General features: G+C 49.3%; 1 protein-coding gene across 1 annotated transcript in view; it reads right to left on the reverse strand.

Moving 5' to 3' along the window:
• Positions 1 to 20,192, reverse strand: part of dcaf8 (DDB1 and CUL4 associated factor 8) — a gene marked incomplete at its 3' end in the record, with an annotated part of 100,624 nt that overhangs the window by 72,725 nt on the left and 7,707 nt on the right. The window contains 11 exon segments of the mRNA XM_038801074.1: positions 8,093 to 8,187; positions 8,360 to 8,500; positions 9,468 to 9,504; positions 9,506 to 9,530; positions 9,533 to 9,569; positions 9,571 to 9,645; positions 9,647 to 9,687; positions 9,690 to 9,759; positions 9,762 to 9,943; positions 9,946 to 10,044; positions 10,047 to 10,163. Of these exon segments, the coding sequence (XP_038657002.1) occupies positions 8,093 to 8,187; positions 8,360 to 8,500; positions 9,468 to 9,504; positions 9,506 to 9,530; positions 9,533 to 9,569; positions 9,571 to 9,645; positions 9,647 to 9,687; positions 9,690 to 9,759; positions 9,762 to 9,943; positions 9,946 to 10,044; positions 10,047 to 10,163 (919 nt within the window).

The raw sequence follows: 20,192 nt of genomic DNA on the forward strand, positions 1-20,192 counted from the left end.
GAGAGCTCAATGAAAGCTGAGTTATTAGTGAATGGGATAGGGGGAGGTTGTATTTAAGTTCCATTGTATAAAATGCAGTTGAAATGTGATTTAGTGTCAGGTCCAGTAGTTGCCGAAGTGGTTAAGGAATTCCCAGAGGAAGGAGTACTTGAAATGTATTCTGACGGACAGGATCAACAGGCATTTAGACAGGCAAGGGCTAATTAGAGAAAGTCAGCATGGCTTTGTAAGGGGAAAGTCATGTCTCACCAATTTGATTTGACTTTTTTTTTAAAAGGGTAACCAAGAAGGTAGATGAGGGCAGTGCAGTCGACGTTGTCTGCATGGACTTTAGCAAGGCCTTTGACAAGGTACCGCATGGTAGGTTGTTGCAAAAGGGGGAATGATTTGGCAGGATGAAGGTGGTAGCTTCACCCATGCTTACAGAGTTCGAAGGAAGTACGGCAGTTAGCATGAGATGCCAACAGTAGTGCATGGGAGACTTAGGAAAACTCACCGTGCAGCAAATGAATCAAAGAAAGAAATGCTGAAAGACATGGATCATATATCAAATCCAATGACCAGATTCTGAGAATTCGAAGACCGGAAGTGACCATTTGAAAGAGGAGTCTGAATTTAATAGTAGTGACTGTGATGAAGAATTAGACAAGAGTAATGACTTTGATTTCGGTTCTGAATATGAAGTCATGATAGACACGTGTTACCGCGGATCCACATGGGATGAGAGAGGTCCGAGAGGTCCGAACTGAATATTTCTCATCAGTTTTTCCTGTTGAGAAAGGCACAAATGTTAGGGAAATTGGGAAAATAAAAAGTGATGTCTTGAAGAGTGTACATATTACAGAGAAGGAGGTGCTGGAGATATTAAAGCGCATCAAGACAGTTAAATCCCCGGGACCTGATGAAATGTATCCCAGGACGTTGTGGGAGGCTAGGGAGGATATTGCCAGCCCCTTAGCTGAGATATTTGAATCAACAGCCACAGGAGAGGTGCCTGAAGATTGGAGGGTAGTAAATGTTGTGCCCTTGTTTAAGAAGGGCTGTAGGGATAAACCTGGGAATTACAAACCGGTTAGCCTTACTTCTATAATGGGTAAGTTGTTGGAAGGTATTCTGATGGACAGGATTGACAGGCATTTAGACAGGCAAGGGCTAATTAGGGAAAGTCAGCATGGCTTTGTAAGCGGAAAGTCATGTCTCACCAATTTGATTTGACTTTTTTTAAAGGGTAACGAAGAAGGTAGATGAGGGCAGTGCGGTCGACGTTGTCTGCATGGACTTTAGCAAGGCCTTTGACAAGGTACCACATGGTAGGTTGTTGCAAAAGGTTAAATCTCACAGAATCCAGGGAGAGGTAGCCAATTAGATACAAAATTGGCTTAGCGAAAGATATATATTTTTTTTTAATGTTTTGGATGAGAATGTAGGAGGCATGGTTAGTAAGTTTGGAGATGACACCAAGATTAGTGGCAGAGTGGACAGTGAAGAAGGTTATCTAGGATTGCAACGGGATCTTGACCAATTGGGCCAGTGAATGGCAGATGGAGTTTAATTTGGATAAACGTGAGGTGATGCATTTTGGGAGATCAAATCAGGGCAGGACCTACTCAGTTAATGGTAGGGAGTTGGGGAGAGTTACAGAACAAAGAGATCTAGGGATACAGGTTCATAGCTCCTTGAAGGTGGAGTCGCAGATGGACAGGGTGGTGAAGAAGGCATTCAGCGTTCTAGGTTTTATTGGTCAGAATATTGAATACAGGAGTTGGGACGTCTTGCTGAAGTTGCACAAGACATAGTGTCACACCACACATGGAATACTGTGTTCAGTTCTGGTCACCCTATTATAGGAAGGATATTGTTAAACTAGAAAGAGTGCAGACGATTTACGAGGATGCTACCAGGACTTGATGGTCTGAGTTATAAGGAAAGGCTGGATAGACTGGGACTTTTTTCCCTGGAGCGTAGGAGGCTGAGGGGTGATCTTATAGAGGTCTATAAAATAATGAGGAGCATCAATAAGGTAGATAATCAACAACTTTTCCCAAAGGTAGAGCCTCGAACCAGAGGGCTGGGGAGAAATACAAAAGAGACCAGAGGGGAAATGTCTTCACACAGAGGGTGGTGAGTGTCTGGAATGAGCTGCCAGAGGCAGTGGTACAGGCGGGTACAATTTTGTCCTTTAAAAACCAGTTAGACAGTTACATGGCCAGGATGGGATATGGGGCAAACGTGGGCAAGTGGGACTAGCTTAGTGATAGGAACTGGACGGCATGGATAAGCTGGGCCGAAGGGCCTGTTTCTATGCTGTAAACATCTGACTCTTTATACTTCGAAGCTTTTACAATCCACTTTTATGTCCCTTGCAGGCTTACCTCTACCTTTAATCAAGCTCTTGGTGCCTCTTTGCTGAATACCAAATTGTTCCCAATTCTCAGGCTTGTATTTTATTATAGCAACTTTACATGACTCCTCTTTGAATTAATACTACCTTAATTTTGGTTTACAAGTCATAGAACATAGAACAGTACAGCACAGAACAGGCCCTTCGGCCCTCAATGTTGTGCCGAGCCATGATCACCCTACTCAAACCCACGTATCCACCCTATACCCGTAACCCAACAACCCCCCCCATTAACCTTACTTTTTAGGACACTACGGGCAATTTAGCCTGGCCAATCCACCTAACCCGCACATCTTTGGACTGTGGGAGGAAACCGGAGCACCCGGAGGAAACCCACGCACACAGGGGGAGGACGTGCAGACTCCACACAGACAGTGACCCAGCCGGGAATCGAACCTGGGACCCTGGAGCTGTGAAGCATTTATGCTAACCACCATGCTACCCTGCTGCCCGAGTCATGGTTGGGTCTTTTTTCTGTGTTTTAGCATCAGAAAGGAATGCATTACTGTTGCAACACATACATTTGTTGCTTAAATATTATACATTTCCAATCCACCGCCGTGCCTTTTAATTAAGTTCCCTGATCTATCACAGCCAACTCGCCCCTCATACCTTCGGAGTTACTTTGTTAAGATTTAGGGCACTAGTTTCAGATCGGACTTCACTTTCCATTCTAGCCAAGAATTCTATCACGTTACGGTCACTGCTCCCTAAAGGACTTGGCAGAACCAGGATTATTAATTAACCCCTTCTCATTGCACAATCACAAATCTAGGATAGCATCCCTAGTTCCTCAGCGTATTGGTCTATAAAACCATCTCATTTACACTCCAGGAATTTATCTGCCAGTAAGATTGCCAATTTGGTTTGTCCAAACTAGAAGTCACCCATGATTACTGGAGCGTGTTCCATGTATCTTTAACTTCCTGTTAATGCCACCCCTACCTTACATTGGAAGTCTAACGACAAGTCCCAATAATGATTTCTGCCCTTTCTTGCTTCTTAGCTCCACCCAGATTGATTCTACATCTAGATTTTCTGAGGCAATTTCCTTTCTCATTGTTGCACCAATTGCATCCAATACTGAAAACACCACCTACCTCCTTTTCCTTTCTGCCTGTCAGTACTAAATATTGAATACCCTTGGATAGAGTTTTCCTTAGATTCAAAGCACAGGAGGCCATTCTGCCCATCGTATCCCTTTCAGGCAGTGAATTCCAGACTCTCACCACCCTCTGGGTGAAAAGGATTCTCCTCAACACCCGTCTTAGCCTCCAACCTTAAATCCATGGCCCTGGTTACTGACCCCTCTACTAATGGAAAAAATGCCTTCGTTCCTATCCACCCTATCTCTAACCCCTCATAATATTATAAACCTCTGTCAGGTTCCCACTCAACCATTGCTGTTCCAAAGGAAAACAGCTCCAGTCTCTCCAATTTTTCCTCAGACCCTCCAGCCCATGTAGCGTCCGGGTAAACAACCTCCACACCCTCAAATGGCCTCCTCATCCTTCCTATAATATGGCTTCCAGAACTGCATGCAGTACTCCAGGTGTGGCCTAACCAGTGTTTTATATAGATCCAGCATGACCTCCCTGCTCTTGTATTCTATGCCTCAGCCAATAAAGGCAAGTATCCCATATGTCTTCGTAACCACCTTCCCCACCTGTCCTGCTATCTTCCAGGGACCTGTGGATATACACCTCTGATCTTCAGTACTCTCCAGGGTCCTACCATTCATCGAGTAATCCTTTGCCCTGTTTTTCCAGGTTGAATCCGATTTGCCACTGCTCTGTCCTCCACCTGACCAATTCATTAACATCCTCCTTCAGTCAAGAGCAATTTACCACCTACCAATTTTCATGTCACCCGTGAACTTCTTATTCGAAACCCCAACTATTAAGTCCAAACCGTTAACGACCACCACAAGTAGCAAGGGCCCCAGCGCCAAACCCCGTGGAGCCCCGCTAGAAACAGACATCCAGTCACAGCAACATCTCATAGATACATAGAAGTTAGAACCAGGAAGAGGCCTTTTGGCCCTTCAAGCCTGCTCTGCCATTCATCACGATCATGGCTGATCATCCACCTCAATAGTTTAATCCTGCTTTCTCCCCATAGCCTTTGATCCCATTCTCCCCAAGTGCAAATCCAGCCGCCTCTTGAATATATTCAAAGTTTTAGCGTCAAATACTTCCTGTGGTAATGAATTCCACAGGCTCACCACTCTGTGAAGAAATGTCTCCTTATCTCTGTCCGAAATGGTTTACCCAGAATCCTCAGACTGACCCCTAGTTCTGGACACACTCATCATTGGTAACATCTTCCCTGCATCTACCCTGTCTAGTCCTGTTAGAATTTTAAGTCTCTATGAGATCCCCCCTCACCATCAGCTTCCTGTCATTGAGCCAATTTTGGACGCTTAGCCTGGGATTCCGTGACACTTCCTTCACCAATCTGCCACAAAGCACCTGACCAAAAGCTAAAGTCCATACAGACCTCATCAAAAGCATCACCTTCATCGTAAGAAGTCGTACAACACCAGGTTAAAGTCCAACAGGTCTGTTTCAAACACGAGCTTTCGGAGCACTGCTCCTTCCTCGGTGAATACCTGAGGGAGGAGCAGTGCTCCAAAAGCTAGTGTTTGAAACAAACCTGTTGGACTTTAACCTGGTGTTGCAAGACTTTTTACTGTGCTCACCCCAGTCCAACGCCGGCATCTCCACATCATGATCACCTTCATCAACATACCTGGTTACCTCCTCAAAAAAAACAGATTCAATTTGTCAAACACAACCTTTCCATCACAAACCCATGCTGACTATCCCTGATTAATCAGGTGTCTCTCCTAGTGCAGATATATTCTGTCCTCAGAATTATTTCCAAGTAACCCCCCCCCCCCCCCCCACCGCCGATGTTAGACCAACTGGATTAAAATTTCCTGGTCCATTCCTACTTCTATATTTAATAATGGGACAATGTTGGCAGTCCTCCATCATTGGTACCTCATCTGTGGCCAGAGAGGATTTAATGCCAATGTCCCTGATATCGCCTCCCTTGCATCCCTCAACAGCCTGGGATGCATCTCATGTTTTGATACAAGTTTAAGGCTGATAAGTCAATATCCTCCAATATTTCACAGTCCTCCACCCTACAGCAGTGTTTTCCTTTCCCATTGTGAAGACTGACACAAAGTTATTCATCGAGGACTGTACCCATGTCTTCCAGGTGCACACAGATTACCTAGATGGTCCTTAAATCTTTCCCTAGTTATTCTCTTGTTCTTTATATATTTAAAGAGGTGAGTAACATTCGACCCACACAAGTTCCAGGCATGACCATTTCAAACAAGAGATTCTTTTTATTAAATAAATTTAGATTACCCAATTCTCTTTTTTTTTTCCAATTAAGGGGCAATTTCACATCATTGACCATAAACTCTACTGGAGTAGCCATATAAATATTGTTCGTGCCGGAGCAGGTCAATATTGGGAATCCTACAGCGAGTAACTAACCTCCTAGGGTGGCACTGTGATGCAGTGGTTAGCACTGCTGCCTCCCGGTGCTGAGGACCTGTTCAATCCCGGCTCTGGGTCACTGTCCATGTGGAGTTTGCACATTCTCCCGTGTCTGTGTGGGTCTCACTCCCACAACCCAAAGATGTGCAGGGTAGGTAGATTGGCCACGCTAAATTGCCCCTTCATTGGAAAAAAAGTAGTCTAAATTTATTTTTAAAAACTCACCTCCTGACTCCCCTGACACCCACTTGCCTGGATGAGTGCAGCTCCAGAACACTCAAGAAGCTTGACACAATCCAGGACAAAGCAGACCAGATGATTGCTCCCCCACAAACATTCACACCCTCCACCACCGATGCACAGTATCAGCCATGTGTACCATCCACAAGATGCACTGCAGGAACTCACCAAGGTTCCTTAGACAGCATCTTCCAAACCCACGACCATTACCATCTAGAAGGACAAGAGCAGCAGATACCTGGGAACCCCATCACCTGGAGGTTCCCCTCCAAGTCAATCACCACAAGACGTAGGAGCAGAAGTAGGCCATTCAGCCCATCATGCCTGCTCTGTGATTCAATGAGATCAAGACTGATTGGATGTGCTAATCATCGACTCCACATCAATGCCTTATCCCCATAACCGTTGGTTCAATGACTGATTAAAAATCTGTCTATCTCAGCCTTGAACACACTTAACGACCCAACCTCTACGGCTCTCTGCGGTAAATAATTCCAAGGGAGTGAAAGGTTATCAAGGGTCGGCAGGAAAGTGGGGTTGAGATTACAATCAGATCAGACATGATCTTATTAAATGGTGGAAAAGGCTCGAAGGGCTGGTCTACTCTCGCTCCTAATGCGCATGTTAGTAGGATGCACTCTCCAGTCCATTTGGAACTAGCCTGGTCACTGTCATCTTTAAGAAGCGGGTGCAGCGAACGGCACGGTAGCACAGTGGTTAGCACTGTTGCTTCGCAATGCCAGGGTCCCAGGTTCGATTCCCGGCTTGGGTCACTGTCTGTGCAGAGTCTGCACTGTCTCCCCGTGTCTGCATGGCTTTCCTCCGGGTGCTCCGGTTTCCTCCACAAGTCCGAAAGACGTGCTGTTAGATGAATTGGACATTCTGAATTCTCCCCCAGTGTACCCTGAACAGGCGCCGGAATGTGGCGACTCGGGGCTTTTCACAGTAACTTCACTGCAGTGTTAATGTAAGCCTACTTGTGACAATAATAAAGATTACATTTTTTAAAAACGGGTACAGGGGTGGCACAGTTCCTGAAAATTGAGGAATGAAAGTCCATTCAAACCCTATTGGCATGAGGAAGGAACAGCAAGACCCTCTTTGAGGTGGGCAAATGTTAATTGGTTTCAGGGCTAAACCACCCCACCCCACCCCTCCCCTCCCTTCCCTTCAGTAGCGAGATGGATTTGGGAGGTCAACACTCAAAAAGTAAGACCGTAAGATATGAGATCACGACTGACCTGATATAATCCTCAGCTCCACTTTCCCACATTATCCCCATAACCCTGGATTCCCTCATTCATTAAAAATCTGTCTATCTCAGCCTAGACTAAACGACGCAGTCTCTACAACTCTCGGAAGTAAAGAATTCCACAGATTCCTCCTCATCTCGGTCTTAAATGGGTGACCCTTTACTCCGAGATTGTGTCTTCTGGTCCTGGACCCTCCCACAAGAGGAAACAGCCTCTGAGCATCGACCATGTCAAAGCTCCCTGACAATCTTACATGTCTCAATATGGTTGCCTCTCATTCTTCTAAACACCAAATGACTGTAGGCCCAGTCACCTCAACCTCTCTTCTACCCGGTATCAACCTACTCTGGACTGCCTCCAAGGCTAGTAGATCTTTCCTTAGATAAGGAGACAAAACCTATGCACGATATTTCGGGTTTGCAAATATATTGGCCGTTCCTTCAACGTCGCTGGATCAAAATCCTGGAACTCCCTCCCAAACAGCACGTGGGTGTACCTGAACCACATGGGCCAGAATGGTTCAAGCTGGTAGCTCACTATCATCTTCTTAAAGAGCAATTAGGGATGGGCAAGCAATGCTGGGCTAGCCAGTGATGCCCACACTCTGTGAAAGAATGAACACAAAATGCACGTCACTCCCTCAGCACCCCCCCCCTCTTCATCCCAGCTCAAATACTCACGAAGCTGGTCTTTCCTGTCGCAGGTCAATGGCAAAAACAACGGCATCTTCACCAGCAGACAGGAATGTGCATGGGGAGTCCGGCTCCAGCGCCAGCTGCGAATAAAGGAGCAAATATTGGAATTGGGAAGCGGATTGAACCGCGATACCTCCTGTGGTCCCGACAGCTCACCCAAACTGCCATTTTGACCACGAGCGAGGCAAAGGACAGGGGGGCAAGGATGGAGAGACACGAGGAGTATTTCACCGCTCAGGTCTGGCCGCCCACCTTGTGCGCCGAACCCTTGTGTTGAGCCACTCTCTTGGTCGACTTGCAACACTCTGTGGCTGAGAGCTCAGCGATGCGGATCTGGCCGTCACGGGCACACATCGCCAGCGTCGAGTCCCCGCTGTTCGGCAGGAACTTGGCCTGGAGGAGGTGAGCGAAAGAGAGAGAGATCAATTATACAGTTACAGACAAGTGATCCTGTCCCTGCAGAGGGGCAAACAGCCGCCCCTTTTCCAAACTCCCTTCCCCCCCTAAAGTCCGGAAATGTGTTGTTGCCACCACGACTCGGTTCCTACCTTCCCCGCAAGGCCTGTGAATCTCTTGAGCAATCCCTGATTTAATACTCAAACGACTCTCAAAAGAACTGACCGACACCCTATGTGACTGGGCCAGAATTAACCTACCCCTCCTCAGCAAGGTCTGGCACTTGTCTTAGCTCAGCTGCTGCTGAAAACCTCATCCATGCCCCAGGCTCCTGGTGCTCTCCCACTAGAAACTGGAGGTCCTCCAAAACTCTGCAGCCCATGTACGTAACTCACAGCAAGTCCCATTCACTATCATCCCCGTTTACTCGCTGACCTATACGAGCTCCAACTTCTCAAATTCAAAATTATTCCAAAACCCACTAGACCTCACACCCCAACCCGAAACTCCCCCAGTTCCTACATCCCTCCGCGGTCTCCGTGCTTCCCAACAGCGGACTCATTCCCATATCTCCACCACTTCTGGCTGTCCCCTTCAGCTCTCAGAGTCCAAGCTCTAGAATTCTTTCTGTCCGGCGCTATCCCCCCACCGCACTCCCCCCTCTATTCCTCTCCCGTCAAACCACCTTTCTCAATCCCAACCCACCCCTCCGCGCCTCCCCTACCCCCTCTCCCCTCCCCATCCGTTCTCCAATCATTTGTGCCCTCCCCCTTCGTTCACCTCCTCACCCCCCCCCCCCCCATTTCCCTCCTTCATTTACTTCCCTCGCCCCAGTCTCCTCCCTCCACCCCTTCCCTGCCCCTCAACACTGAGTCTATACAGTTACACGCTGCTGAACGCGGACTCTGCAGTGCTACCACATGGCGGGAGCTGAGAATTGTACCCAGATGGCTGGCAACCTCACCTGAAACACATTGCTCTTGTGCCCGCTATCAATTCGAGGGAGGCTTCCGGCGGGCCCAGTCCCGATGACCACCTTGAGGTCGTCGCTGCCACTGGCAAGCCACTGTACCGCGGCGGTTTGAAGTGGAGGGTGTTGCGCAGCCCGTGTGACGCTCCAGGCCATGCTGCAAGCGCAAGCGTTTCCACAAAGTTGCGGGCACCGCATGCCCGGTACATGAAGCGCGGGGATCACGCCCAATCTCCGGCCCTCCCAGGGCATGGGCGGCACCACCAGGTGGGCGGGGCAATGCGGATATGCGGCCACTTCGGAGTGGACCCAACGCTCCAGCGCGCCTCCTCCCGGAGAAGTCCGCTCAGGCTCGCTGGGCCGCTTGGGGCCCCCGTCTCCGGCGGGCAGGTGTCTCCCTGCGGCCATCCTCCATCTGCTCTCGTCCTCCTCCTCATCCTCCTCCTCATCCTCATCCACGATGGAATAGTGCCCGTGTCCTCTAGTGAGTCAGAGTCTCGCTCATATTCCGAGCTCTCCTTCTCTGTTCCGCGCCTGCCTCCATCCCACTGCCTCGACGACCTGCCTCCTCTTCCTCCTCTGCCATCTGCTCATCTCCCGTAAGGCTCAAACTCAAATCCGATGCGTCCACCTCAATGCCGGATGGTCTCACGAGCCTCTCTGTGTCCTCGGGACTACTGGTTAGACTGCCTGTAAACAGCAGAGTTATTAGACAGTGGAACGCACCCTCCGATCTGGACACTCCAACAGGGGGTGGGGGGGGGGGGGCCTGAAGTGACATCACAGTAAAGCTGTGACCTGATTGGCTGGTTGGGAATCTGTTACATTTGAAAAAAAAATTATATTGCAAAACAAATCTAATTGATTAACTAGATAGTGGAGTAACTAAACCCGAGGGCAGTGATCGGTTAAAAAACCATCTAGCGTCAGGGCATACAGTTAATTGTTACTCAATCTAACAATGATTCAAGTGTTTATTTAAATGAATTAACTAGTGCTTAAATGTCACTCAGCGGGGTGCAGTGCTCCAACTGTGAGATGTGGCAGATCTGTGATGCTTCCAGCGTTTCCAGTCGACTACATCTGCAGCAAGTGTAACCAATGGCAGCTCCTCACAGACCGCATGATTCGGTTGGAGCAGCAATTGGATGCACTTAGGAGTATGCAGGTGGCGGAAAGCATCATAGATAGTGTCATAGTGTCCCTCCGGGATCAGTGTTGGGCCCACAATTGTTCACAATTTACATTGATGATTTAGAGTGGGGACCAAGGGCAATGTGTCCAAGTTTGCAGATGACACTAAGATGAGTGGTAAAGCGAAAAGTGCAGAGGCTACTGGAAGTCTGCAGAGGGATTTGGATAGGTTAATGTGAATGGGCTTGGGTCTGGCAGATGGAATACAATGTGACAAATGTGAGGTTATCCATTTTGGTAGAATAACAGCAAATGGGATTATTATTTAAACGATAAAATATTAAAGCATGCCGCTGTTCAGAGAGACTTGGGTGTGCTAGTGCATGAGTCTCAGAAGGTTGGTTACAAGTGCAACAGGTGATTAGAAGGCAATGGAATTTTGTCCTTCATTGCTAGAGGGATGGAAGTTTAAGACTAGGGAGGTTATGTTGCAATTGTATAAGGTGTGTGTAGTGCGGCCACACCTGGAGTATTGTGTTCAGTTTTGGTCTCCTTACTGAGAAAGGACGTACTGGCGCTGGAGGGTGTGCAGAGGAGATTCACTAGGTTAATCCAGAGCTGAAGGGGTTTGGATTATGAGGAGGAGGTGAGTAGACTCGGACTTGTACTCGTTGGAAATTAGAAGGATGAGGGGGGGATCTTATAGAAACATTTAAAATTATGAAGGGAATAGATAGGATAGATGCGGGCAGGTTGTTTCCATTGGCGGGTGACAGCAGAACTAGGGGGCATAGCCTCAAAATAAGGGGAAGTAGTTTTGGAACTGAGTTAGGAGGAACTTCTTCACCCAAGGGTTGTGAATCTATGGAATTCCTTGCCCAGTGAAGCAGTTGAGGCTCCTTCATTACATGTTTTTAAGGTAAAGATAGATAGTTTTTTGAAGAATAAAGGGATTAAGGGTTATGGTGTTCGGGCCGGAAAGTGGAGCTGGGTCCACAAAAGATCAGCCATGATCTAATTGAATGGCGGAGCAGGCTCGAGGGGCCAGATGGGCCTACTTCTGCTCCTAGTTCTGTCTATCGCAGTTATATAAATGTGTTCACACCCAGGTGCAGGCAGAGAAATGGGTGACACCAAAGGGGCCAGGCAATCAGTGCAGCAATCCCCTGGGGTTGTCCCCTCCTGAACAGGTATACCCCTTTGGATACTGTCAGGGGGGGATAGCCCCATCAAGGGGAAAACAGCCGCAGCAGAGCAGTTGGCACCACGGCTGTTTTGATCTTCAGCAGGGAGGGTCAAAGTGCAGAAGATGCGATAGTCATAGGGGACTCTATAGTCAATGGACACAGATAGGCCCTTCTGTGGACGTGAAAGAGACTCCAGGATGGTATGTTGCCTCCCTGGTGCCAGGGTCCGAGGATGTGCTCAGAACGGGGTAGCAGGCCTCTGAAGGGGGAGGCAAACAGGCAAGGGGGTATGGTCAACGACATAGGCTAGAACAAAGAAAAATTACCTGCACAGGAACAGGCCCTTCGGCCCTCCCAGCCTGCGCCGCTCCAGATCCTTTATCTAAACCTGTCTCCTATTTTCCAAGGTTACTTCCCTCTTTCCCGCCCTGTTCATATTAACCTGTCTCGATCCTCGTTAAATGATGCTATCGTGCCCGCCTCTACCACCTCCGCCAGGTAAAGCGTTCCAGGCACCCCCCACCCTCTGCGGTAAAAACTGTCCACGCACATCTCCATAAACTTTCCCCCTCTCACCTTGAAATCGTGACCCTTGTAACTGACACCCCAACTCTTGGGAAAAGCTTGTTGCTACCCTGTCCAACCTCTCATAATTTTGTAGACCTCAATCAGGTCCCCCTAACCTCCGTCTTTCCAACGAAAACAATCCTAATCTACTCATCTTTCTTCATAGCTAGCACCCTCCATACCAGGCAACATCCTGGTAACCTCCTCTGTACGCTCTCCAAAGCATCCACATCCTTCTGGTAATGTGGCGACAGAACTGCACGCAGTATTCCAAATGTGGCCAAACCAAAGTCCTATACAACTGCAACATGACCTGCCAACTCTTGTACTCAATACCCGTCCGATGAAGGCAAGCATGCTGTATGCCTTCTTGACCACTCTATCAACCTGCATTGCCACCTTAAGGGTACAATGGACTGAACTCCTGATCTCTCTGTACATTTTTCCCAGGACCCTTCCATTGACCATATAGTCCGCTCTTGATTTTGATCTTCCAAAATGCATCACCTCGCATTTGCCTGGATTGAACTCCATCTGCCATTTCTCTGCCCAACTCTCCAATCTATCTATTTTGTTGTATTCTCTGACAGTCTCCTCGCTATCTGCAATCCACCAATCTTAGTATCATCTGCAAACTTGCTAATCAGACCACCTATCCTTCCTCAAAGTCATTTATGTAGATCACAAACAGCAGTGGTCCAAGCACAGATCCCTGTGGAACACCACTAGTCACCTTCTCCATTTTGAGACACTCCTTCCACCACTACTCTCTGTCCTGTGCCCAGCCAGTTCTTTATCCATCTAGTTAGTACACCCTGAACCCTATAAACTTCACTTTTCCATCAACCTGCCATGGGAAACCTCATCAAACGCTTTTCCATCAAACCTGCCATGGGAAACCTTATCAAACGAAGGGGCATGAGGTCCTGCAGCAGGAGTTCAGGGAACTCAGCAGCAGAAAGCTAAAAGACAGGACCTCTAGGGTTGTAATCTCGGGATTACTCCCTGTGCCACGTGCAGTGTGAGGCTAGAAATAGGAAGATAGAGCAGTTAAACACGTGGCTAAACAGCTGGTGTAGGAGGGAGGGTTTCCGTTATCTGGACTACTGGGAGCTCTTCCGGGGCAGGTGTGACCTGTATAAGAAGGACGGGTTGCATCTAAACTGGAGAGGAATAAATATCCTGGCCGTGAGGTTTGCTAGTGTCACACGGGAGGGTTTAAACTAGTATGGCAGGGGGGTGGGCACCGGAGCAATAGGTCAGAAGGTGAAAGCATTGAGGGAGAACTAGGGAATAGGGCCAGTATGGCTCTGAGGCAGAGCAAACAGGGAGATGTTGCTGAAAACAGCGGGTCTAGTGGCCTGAAGTGCATCGGTTTTAACGCAAGAAGTATTACGGGTAAGGCAGATGAACTTAGAGCTTGGATTAGTACTTGGAACTATGATGTTGCTGTTAGTTAGAGATACCTGGTTGAGGGAAGGACAGGATTGGCAGCTAAACGTTCCGGGATTTCGATGTTTCAGGCGGGATAGAGAGGGATGTAAAAGGGGTGGCGGAGTTGCGCTACAGGTCAGGGAGAATATCACAGCTGTACTGCGGGGAGGGACACCCTCAGAGGGCGGCGAGGCTTACATGGGTAGAGATCAGGAATAAGAAGGGTGCAGTCACAATGTTGCGGTTTTACTGCAGGCCTCCCAAAGCCGGCGGGAGATAGTGGAGCAGATAGGTAGACGATTTTGGAAAGAAAGTAAAAACAACAGGTGTTGTGATGGGAGACTTAACTTCCCCAATATTGACTGGGACTCACTTAGTGCTAGGGGCTATGAACGGGGCAAAGTTTGTAAGAGCATCCAGGAGGGCTTCTAAAACAATATGTAGATAGTCCAACTAGGGAAGGGGCTGTACTGGACCTGGTATAGGGGGAATGAGCCCGGCCAGGTGGTAGAATTTTCAGTAGGGGAGCATTTCGGGGACAGTGACCACAATGCAGTAAGTTTTAAAGTGCTGGTGGACGAGGATAAGAGTGGTCCCAGGGTGAATGTGCTAAAGTGGGGGAAGGCTAATTATAACAATATTCGGCACGAACTGAAGAACCTAGATTGGGGGAGAATGGTTGAGGGTAAATGAACATCTGACATGTGGGAAGATTTCAAATGTCAGTTGAAAGGAATTCAGGATCGCATGTTCCTGTGTGGAAGAAGGATAAATACGGCAAATTTCAGGAACCTTGGATAACGAGAGATAATGTAGGCCTCGTCGAAAATAAAAAGGAGTTTAATCCAGGGGTGGAAGGCTGGGAAAGACGAAGCCTGTGTAGGAATATAAGGAAAGTAGGAAGGAACTTAAGCAAGGAGTCAGGAGGTCTAAAAGGGGTCACGAAAAGTCTTTGGCAAATAGGGTTAAGGAAAATCCCAAGGCTTTCTACAGTATCTAAAAAGCAAGAGGGTAGCCAGGGAAAGGGTTGGCCCATTGAAGGGTAGGCAAGGGAATCTATGTGTGGAGCCAGAGGAAATGGGCGAGGTACGAAATGAATACTTTTCAGTATTCACCAAAGAGAAGGAATTGGTGGATGTTGAGTCTGGAAGAAGGGTGCGTAGGATAGCCCTGGGTCACATTGAGATCCAAAAAGACGAGGTGTTGGGCGTCTTGAAAATATTAAGGCAGCTGAGTCCCCAGGGCCGATGGAATCTACCCCAGAATACTGAAGGAGGCTAAAGAGGAAACTGCTGAGGCCTTGACAGAAATCTTTGGATCCTCATTGTCTTCAGGTGATGTCCCGGAGGACTGGAGAATAGCCAATGTTGTTCCTTTGTTTAAGAAGGGTAGCAAGGATAATCCAGGGAACTACAGGCCGGTGAGCCTTACATCAGTGGTAGGAAATTACTGGAGAGAATTCTTCGAGACAGGATCTACTCCCATTTGGAAGCAAATGGACGTATTAGTGAGAAGCAGCATGGTTTGTGAAGGGAGGTCGTGCCTCACTAACTTGACAGAGTTTTTCGAAGAGGTCACAAAGATGATTGATGCAGGTAGGGCACTGGAAGTTGTCTATATGGACTTCAGTAAGGCCTTTGACAAGGTCCCTCATGGCAGACTGGTACAAACGATGAAGTCACACGGGATCAGGGGTGAGCTGCAAGGTGGATACAGAACTGGCTAGGTCATAGAAGGCAGAGAGCAGCAATGGAAGGGTACTTTTCTGATTGGAGGGCTTGTGACGAGTGGTGTTCCGCAGGGATCAGTGCTGGGACCTTTGCTGTAAGAACAGAGAAGATGGTAAAAGAGGGGGGGGGTGTGGCATTGTTAATCAAGGAAAGTATTACAGCGGGTAGAAAGGACATTTTAGGACTCGTCTACTGAGGTAGTATGGGCCAAGGTAGGAACAGGAGAGGAGACGTCACCTGTTGGGACCTCCGAATAGTTCCAGAGATGTAGAGGAAAGGATTGCAAAGATGTTTCTCGACAGAAGTGAGTGTAACAGGGTAGTTGTTATGGGGGACTTTAACTTTCCAAATATTGACTGGAAATACTATAGTTCGAGTACTTTAGATGGGTCAGTTTTTGTGCAGTGTGTGCAGGAGGGTTTTCTGACACAGTATATAGACAGGCCAACAAGGGGCGAGGCCACATTGGATTTGGTACTGGGTAATGAACCCGGCCAGGTGTTAGATTTAGATGTAGGTGAGCACTTTGGTGATAGTGATCACAATTCGGTTATGTTTACTTTAGCAATGGGCAGGGATAGGTATATACCGCAAGGCAAGAATTATAGCTGGGGGAAAGGCAATTATGATGCTATTCGACAAGATTTAGGATGTATAGGATGGGGAAGGAAACTGCAGGGGATGGGTAGAATCGAAATGTGGAGCTTTTTCAAGGAACAGCTACTGCGTGTCCTTGATAAGTATGTACCTGTCAGGCAGGGAGGAAGTTGTCGAGCAAGGGAACCGTGGTTTACTAAGGAAGTTGAAGCACTTGTCAAGAGGAAGAAGGAGGCAATTTTGGAAAGTGTAAAAATAGATAAGTCCCCTGGGCCAGATGGGATTTATCCTAGGATTCTCTGGGAAGCCAGGGAGGAGATTGCAGAGCCTTTGTCCTTGATCTTTATGTCGTCTTTGTCGACAGGAATAGTGCCGGAAGACTGGAGCATAGCAAATGTTGTCCCCTTGTTCAAGAAGGGGAGTAGAGACAACCCTGGTCATTATAGACCTGTGAGCCTTACTTCGGTTGTGGATAAAATGTTGGAAAAGGTTATAAGAGACAGGGTTTATAATCATCTTGAAAGAACAAGTTGATTAGCGATAGTCAACACGGTTTTGTGAAGGGTAGGTCATGCCTCACAAACCTTATTGAGTTTTTTGAGAAGGTGACCAAACAGGTGGATCAGGGTAAAGCGGTTGACGTGGTGTATATGGATTTCAGTAAGGCGTTTGATAAGGTTCCCCACGGTAGGCTATTGCAGAAAATAAGGAAGTATGGGATTGAAGGTGATTTAGCGGTTTGGATCAGTAATTGCCTAGCTGAAAGAAGACAGTGGTTGATGACAGTGGTGGTTGATGGCAAATGTTCATCCTGGAGTTCAGTTACTAGTGGTGTACCGCAAGGATCTGTTTTGGGGCCATTGCTGTTTGTCATTTTTATAAATGACCTGGGTGTAGAAGGATGGGTTAGTAAATTTGCAGATGACACGAAGGTCGGTGGAGTTGTGGATAGTGCTGAAGGATGTTATAGGATACAGAGGGGCATAGATAAGCTGCAGAGCTGGGCTGAGAGGTGGCAGATGGAGTTTAATGCGGAAAAGTGTGAGGTGGTTCACTTTGGAAGGAGTAACAGGAATGCAGAGTACTGGGCTAATGGCAAGATTCTTGGTAGTGTAGATGAACAGAGAGATCTCGGCATCCAGGTACATAAATCCCTGAAAGTTGCCACCCAGGTTAATTGGGCTGTTAAGAAGGCATATGGTGTGCTAGCCTTTATCAGTAGGGGGATTGAGTTTCAGAGCCACAAGGTCATGCTGCAGCTGTACATAACTCTGGGGCAGCCGCTCCTGGAGTACTGCGTGCAGTTCTGGTCACCACATTATAGGAAGGATGTGGAAGCTTTGGAAAGGGTTCAGAGGAGATTTACTAGGATGTTGCCTGGTATGGAGGGAAGGTCTTACGAGGAAAGGCTCAGGGACTTGAGGTTGTTTTCATTAGAGAGGAGAAGGCTGAGAGGTGACTTAATAGAGACATATAAGATAGTCAGAGGGTTAGATAGGGTGGACAGTGAGAGTCTCTTTCCTCGGATGGTGATGACCAACAAGAGGGAACATAGCTTTAAATTGAGGGGTGGTAGATATAGGACAGATGTCAGAGGCAGTTTCTTTACTCAGAGAGTAGTAGGGGTGTGGAACGCCCTGCCTGCAACAGTAGTAGACTCGCCAACTTTAAGGGCATTTAAGTGGTCACTGGATAGACATATGGATGAAAATGGAATAGTGTAGGTCAGATAGGCTTCAGATGGTTTCACAGGTCGGCGCAACATCGAAGGCCGAAGGGCTCGTACTGCGCTGTAATGTTCTATGTTCTACATATAAACGATTTGGAGGAAAATGTAACTGGTCTGATTAGTAAGTTTGCAGACGACACAAAGGTTGGTGGAATTGCGGATAGCGATGAGGACTGTCAGAGGATACAGCAGGATTTAGATCGTTTGGAGACTTGGGTGGAGAACGGCAGATGGAGTATAATCCAGACAAATGTGAGGTAATGCATTTTGGAAGGTCTAATGCAAGTAGGGAATATAACAGTGAATGGTAGAACCCTCAAGAGCATTGACAGTCAGAGAGATCTCGGTGTACAGGTCCACAGGTCACTGAAAGGGACAACACAGGTGGAGAAGGTAGTCAAGAAGGCACACGGCATGCTTGCCTTCATTGGCCAGGGCATTGAGTATAAAAATTGGCAGGTCATGTTGCAGCTGTATAGAACCTTAGTTAGGCCACACTTGGAGTATAGTGTTCAATTCTGGCCGCCACACTACCAGAAGGATGTGGAGGATTTAGAGAGGGCGCAGAAGAGATTTACCAGGATGTTGCCTGGTATAGAGGGCATTAGCTATGAGGAGAGGTTGAATAAACTTGCTTTGTTCTCACTGGAATGACGGAGGTTAAGAGCCGACCTGATAGAGGTCTACAAAATTATGAGGGGCATAGACAGAGTGGATAGTCAGAGGCTTTTCCCCAGGGTGGAGGGGTCAATTACTAGGGGGCATAGGTTTAAGGTGCGAGGTGCAAGGTTTAGAGGAGATGTACGAGGCAAGTTTTTTTACACAGAGGGTAGTGGAACCTGCTGCCGGAGGTGGTGGTGGAAGCAGGGATGATAGTGACATTTAAGGGGCATCTTGACAAATACATGAATAGGATGGGAATAGAGGGATACGGCCCCAGGAAGTGAAGAAGATTTTAGTTTAGACGGGCAGCATGGTCGGCACAGGTTTGGAGGGCCGAAGGGCCTGTTCCTGTGCTGTACTTTTCTTTGTTCTTTGTTTGTTCTACCAACAATCTGGGGTGGGGAGAGGGCGACAATGGAGCAGGTGTGGGGGGTAGGAGAGAGAAGAGCATGACAGTTGGGGGGGGGGGGGGGGAGAACAGGGTGCGAGAGAGAGGGTGGGGTGCAGAACGCCAGAGAGAGGGGGTGCAGAACGCCAGAGAGGGGGTGGTGCAGAACGCCAGAGAGGGGGGGGGGTGCAGAACGCCAGAGGGGGTGGGGTGCAGAACGCCAGAGGGGGGGTGCAGAACGCCAGAGGGGGGGGGGGTGCAGAACGCCAGAGAGAGGGGGGTGCAGAACGCCAGAGAGAGGGGGGTGCAGAACGCCAGGGGGGGGGGCAGAACGCCAGAGAGGGGGGGGGGGCAGAACGCCACAGAGAGGCGGGTGCAGAACGCCAGTGAGAGGGGGGTGCAGAACGCCAGAGAGGGGGGGGGTGCAGAACGCCAGAGAGGGGGGGGGTGCAGAACGCCAGAGAGGGGGGGGGGGTGCAGAACGCCAGAGAGGGGGGGGGGTGCAGAACGCCAGAGGGGGGGGGGGTGCAGAACGCCAGAGGGGGGGGGGGGTGCAGAATGCCAGAGGGGGGGGGGTGGGGGGCAGAGTGCCAGAGAGGGGGGGGGGGGCAGAGTGCCAGAGAGGGGGGGGGGCAGAGCGCCTGAGAAGGGGGGGGGGGGCAGAGCGCCTGAGAAGGTGGGGGCAGAGTGCCAGTGGGGGTGGGGGGGGGGGGGGGGGGGGTAGAGTGAGCACCTGAGAGGGGGGGGGGCAGAGTGCCTGAGGGGGTGGCAGAGAGCCAGAGAGGGGGGGGGGGGCAAGGGGGCAGAGTGCCAGAGAGGGGGGGGGGGGTGGGGCAGAGTGAGCACCTGAGAAGGGGGGGGGGGGGGGGGGGGGCAGTGCCAGAGAGGGGGGGGGGGGGGGGGGGAAAGAGTGCCTGAGAGGGAGGGGGGGGGGGGCCAGAGTGTCAGAGAGAGCCATGGGGAGGGGGGGGGGGGGGGGGGGGGGCGAAGAGAGTGCCAGAGAGGGGGGGTGGGGGGAGAGCAGCGCACCAGTGAGGGGGGGGGGGGGGCCAGCGCGCCAGAGAGAGGGGGGGGCAGCGCGCCAGAGAGAGGGAGGGGCAGCGCGCCAGAGAGATGGAGGGGCAGCGCGCCAGAGAGGGGGGGGGGCAGCGCGCCAGAGAGAGGGGGGGCAGCGCGCCAGAGAGAGGGGGGGGGCAGCGCGCCAGAGAGATGGAGGGGCAGCGCGCCAGAGAGAGGGGGGGGCAGCGCGCCAGAGAGGGGGAGGGGAAAGCGCCTGAGAAGGGGCGGGGT

Source organism: Scyliorhinus canicula, chromosome 6 (assembly GCF_902713615.1).
Source record: "Scyliorhinus canicula chromosome 6, sScyCan1.1, whole genome shotgun sequence".
NCBI lineage: Eukaryota > Metazoa > Chordata > Chondrichthyes > Carcharhiniformes > Scyliorhinidae > Scyliorhinus > Scyliorhinus canicula.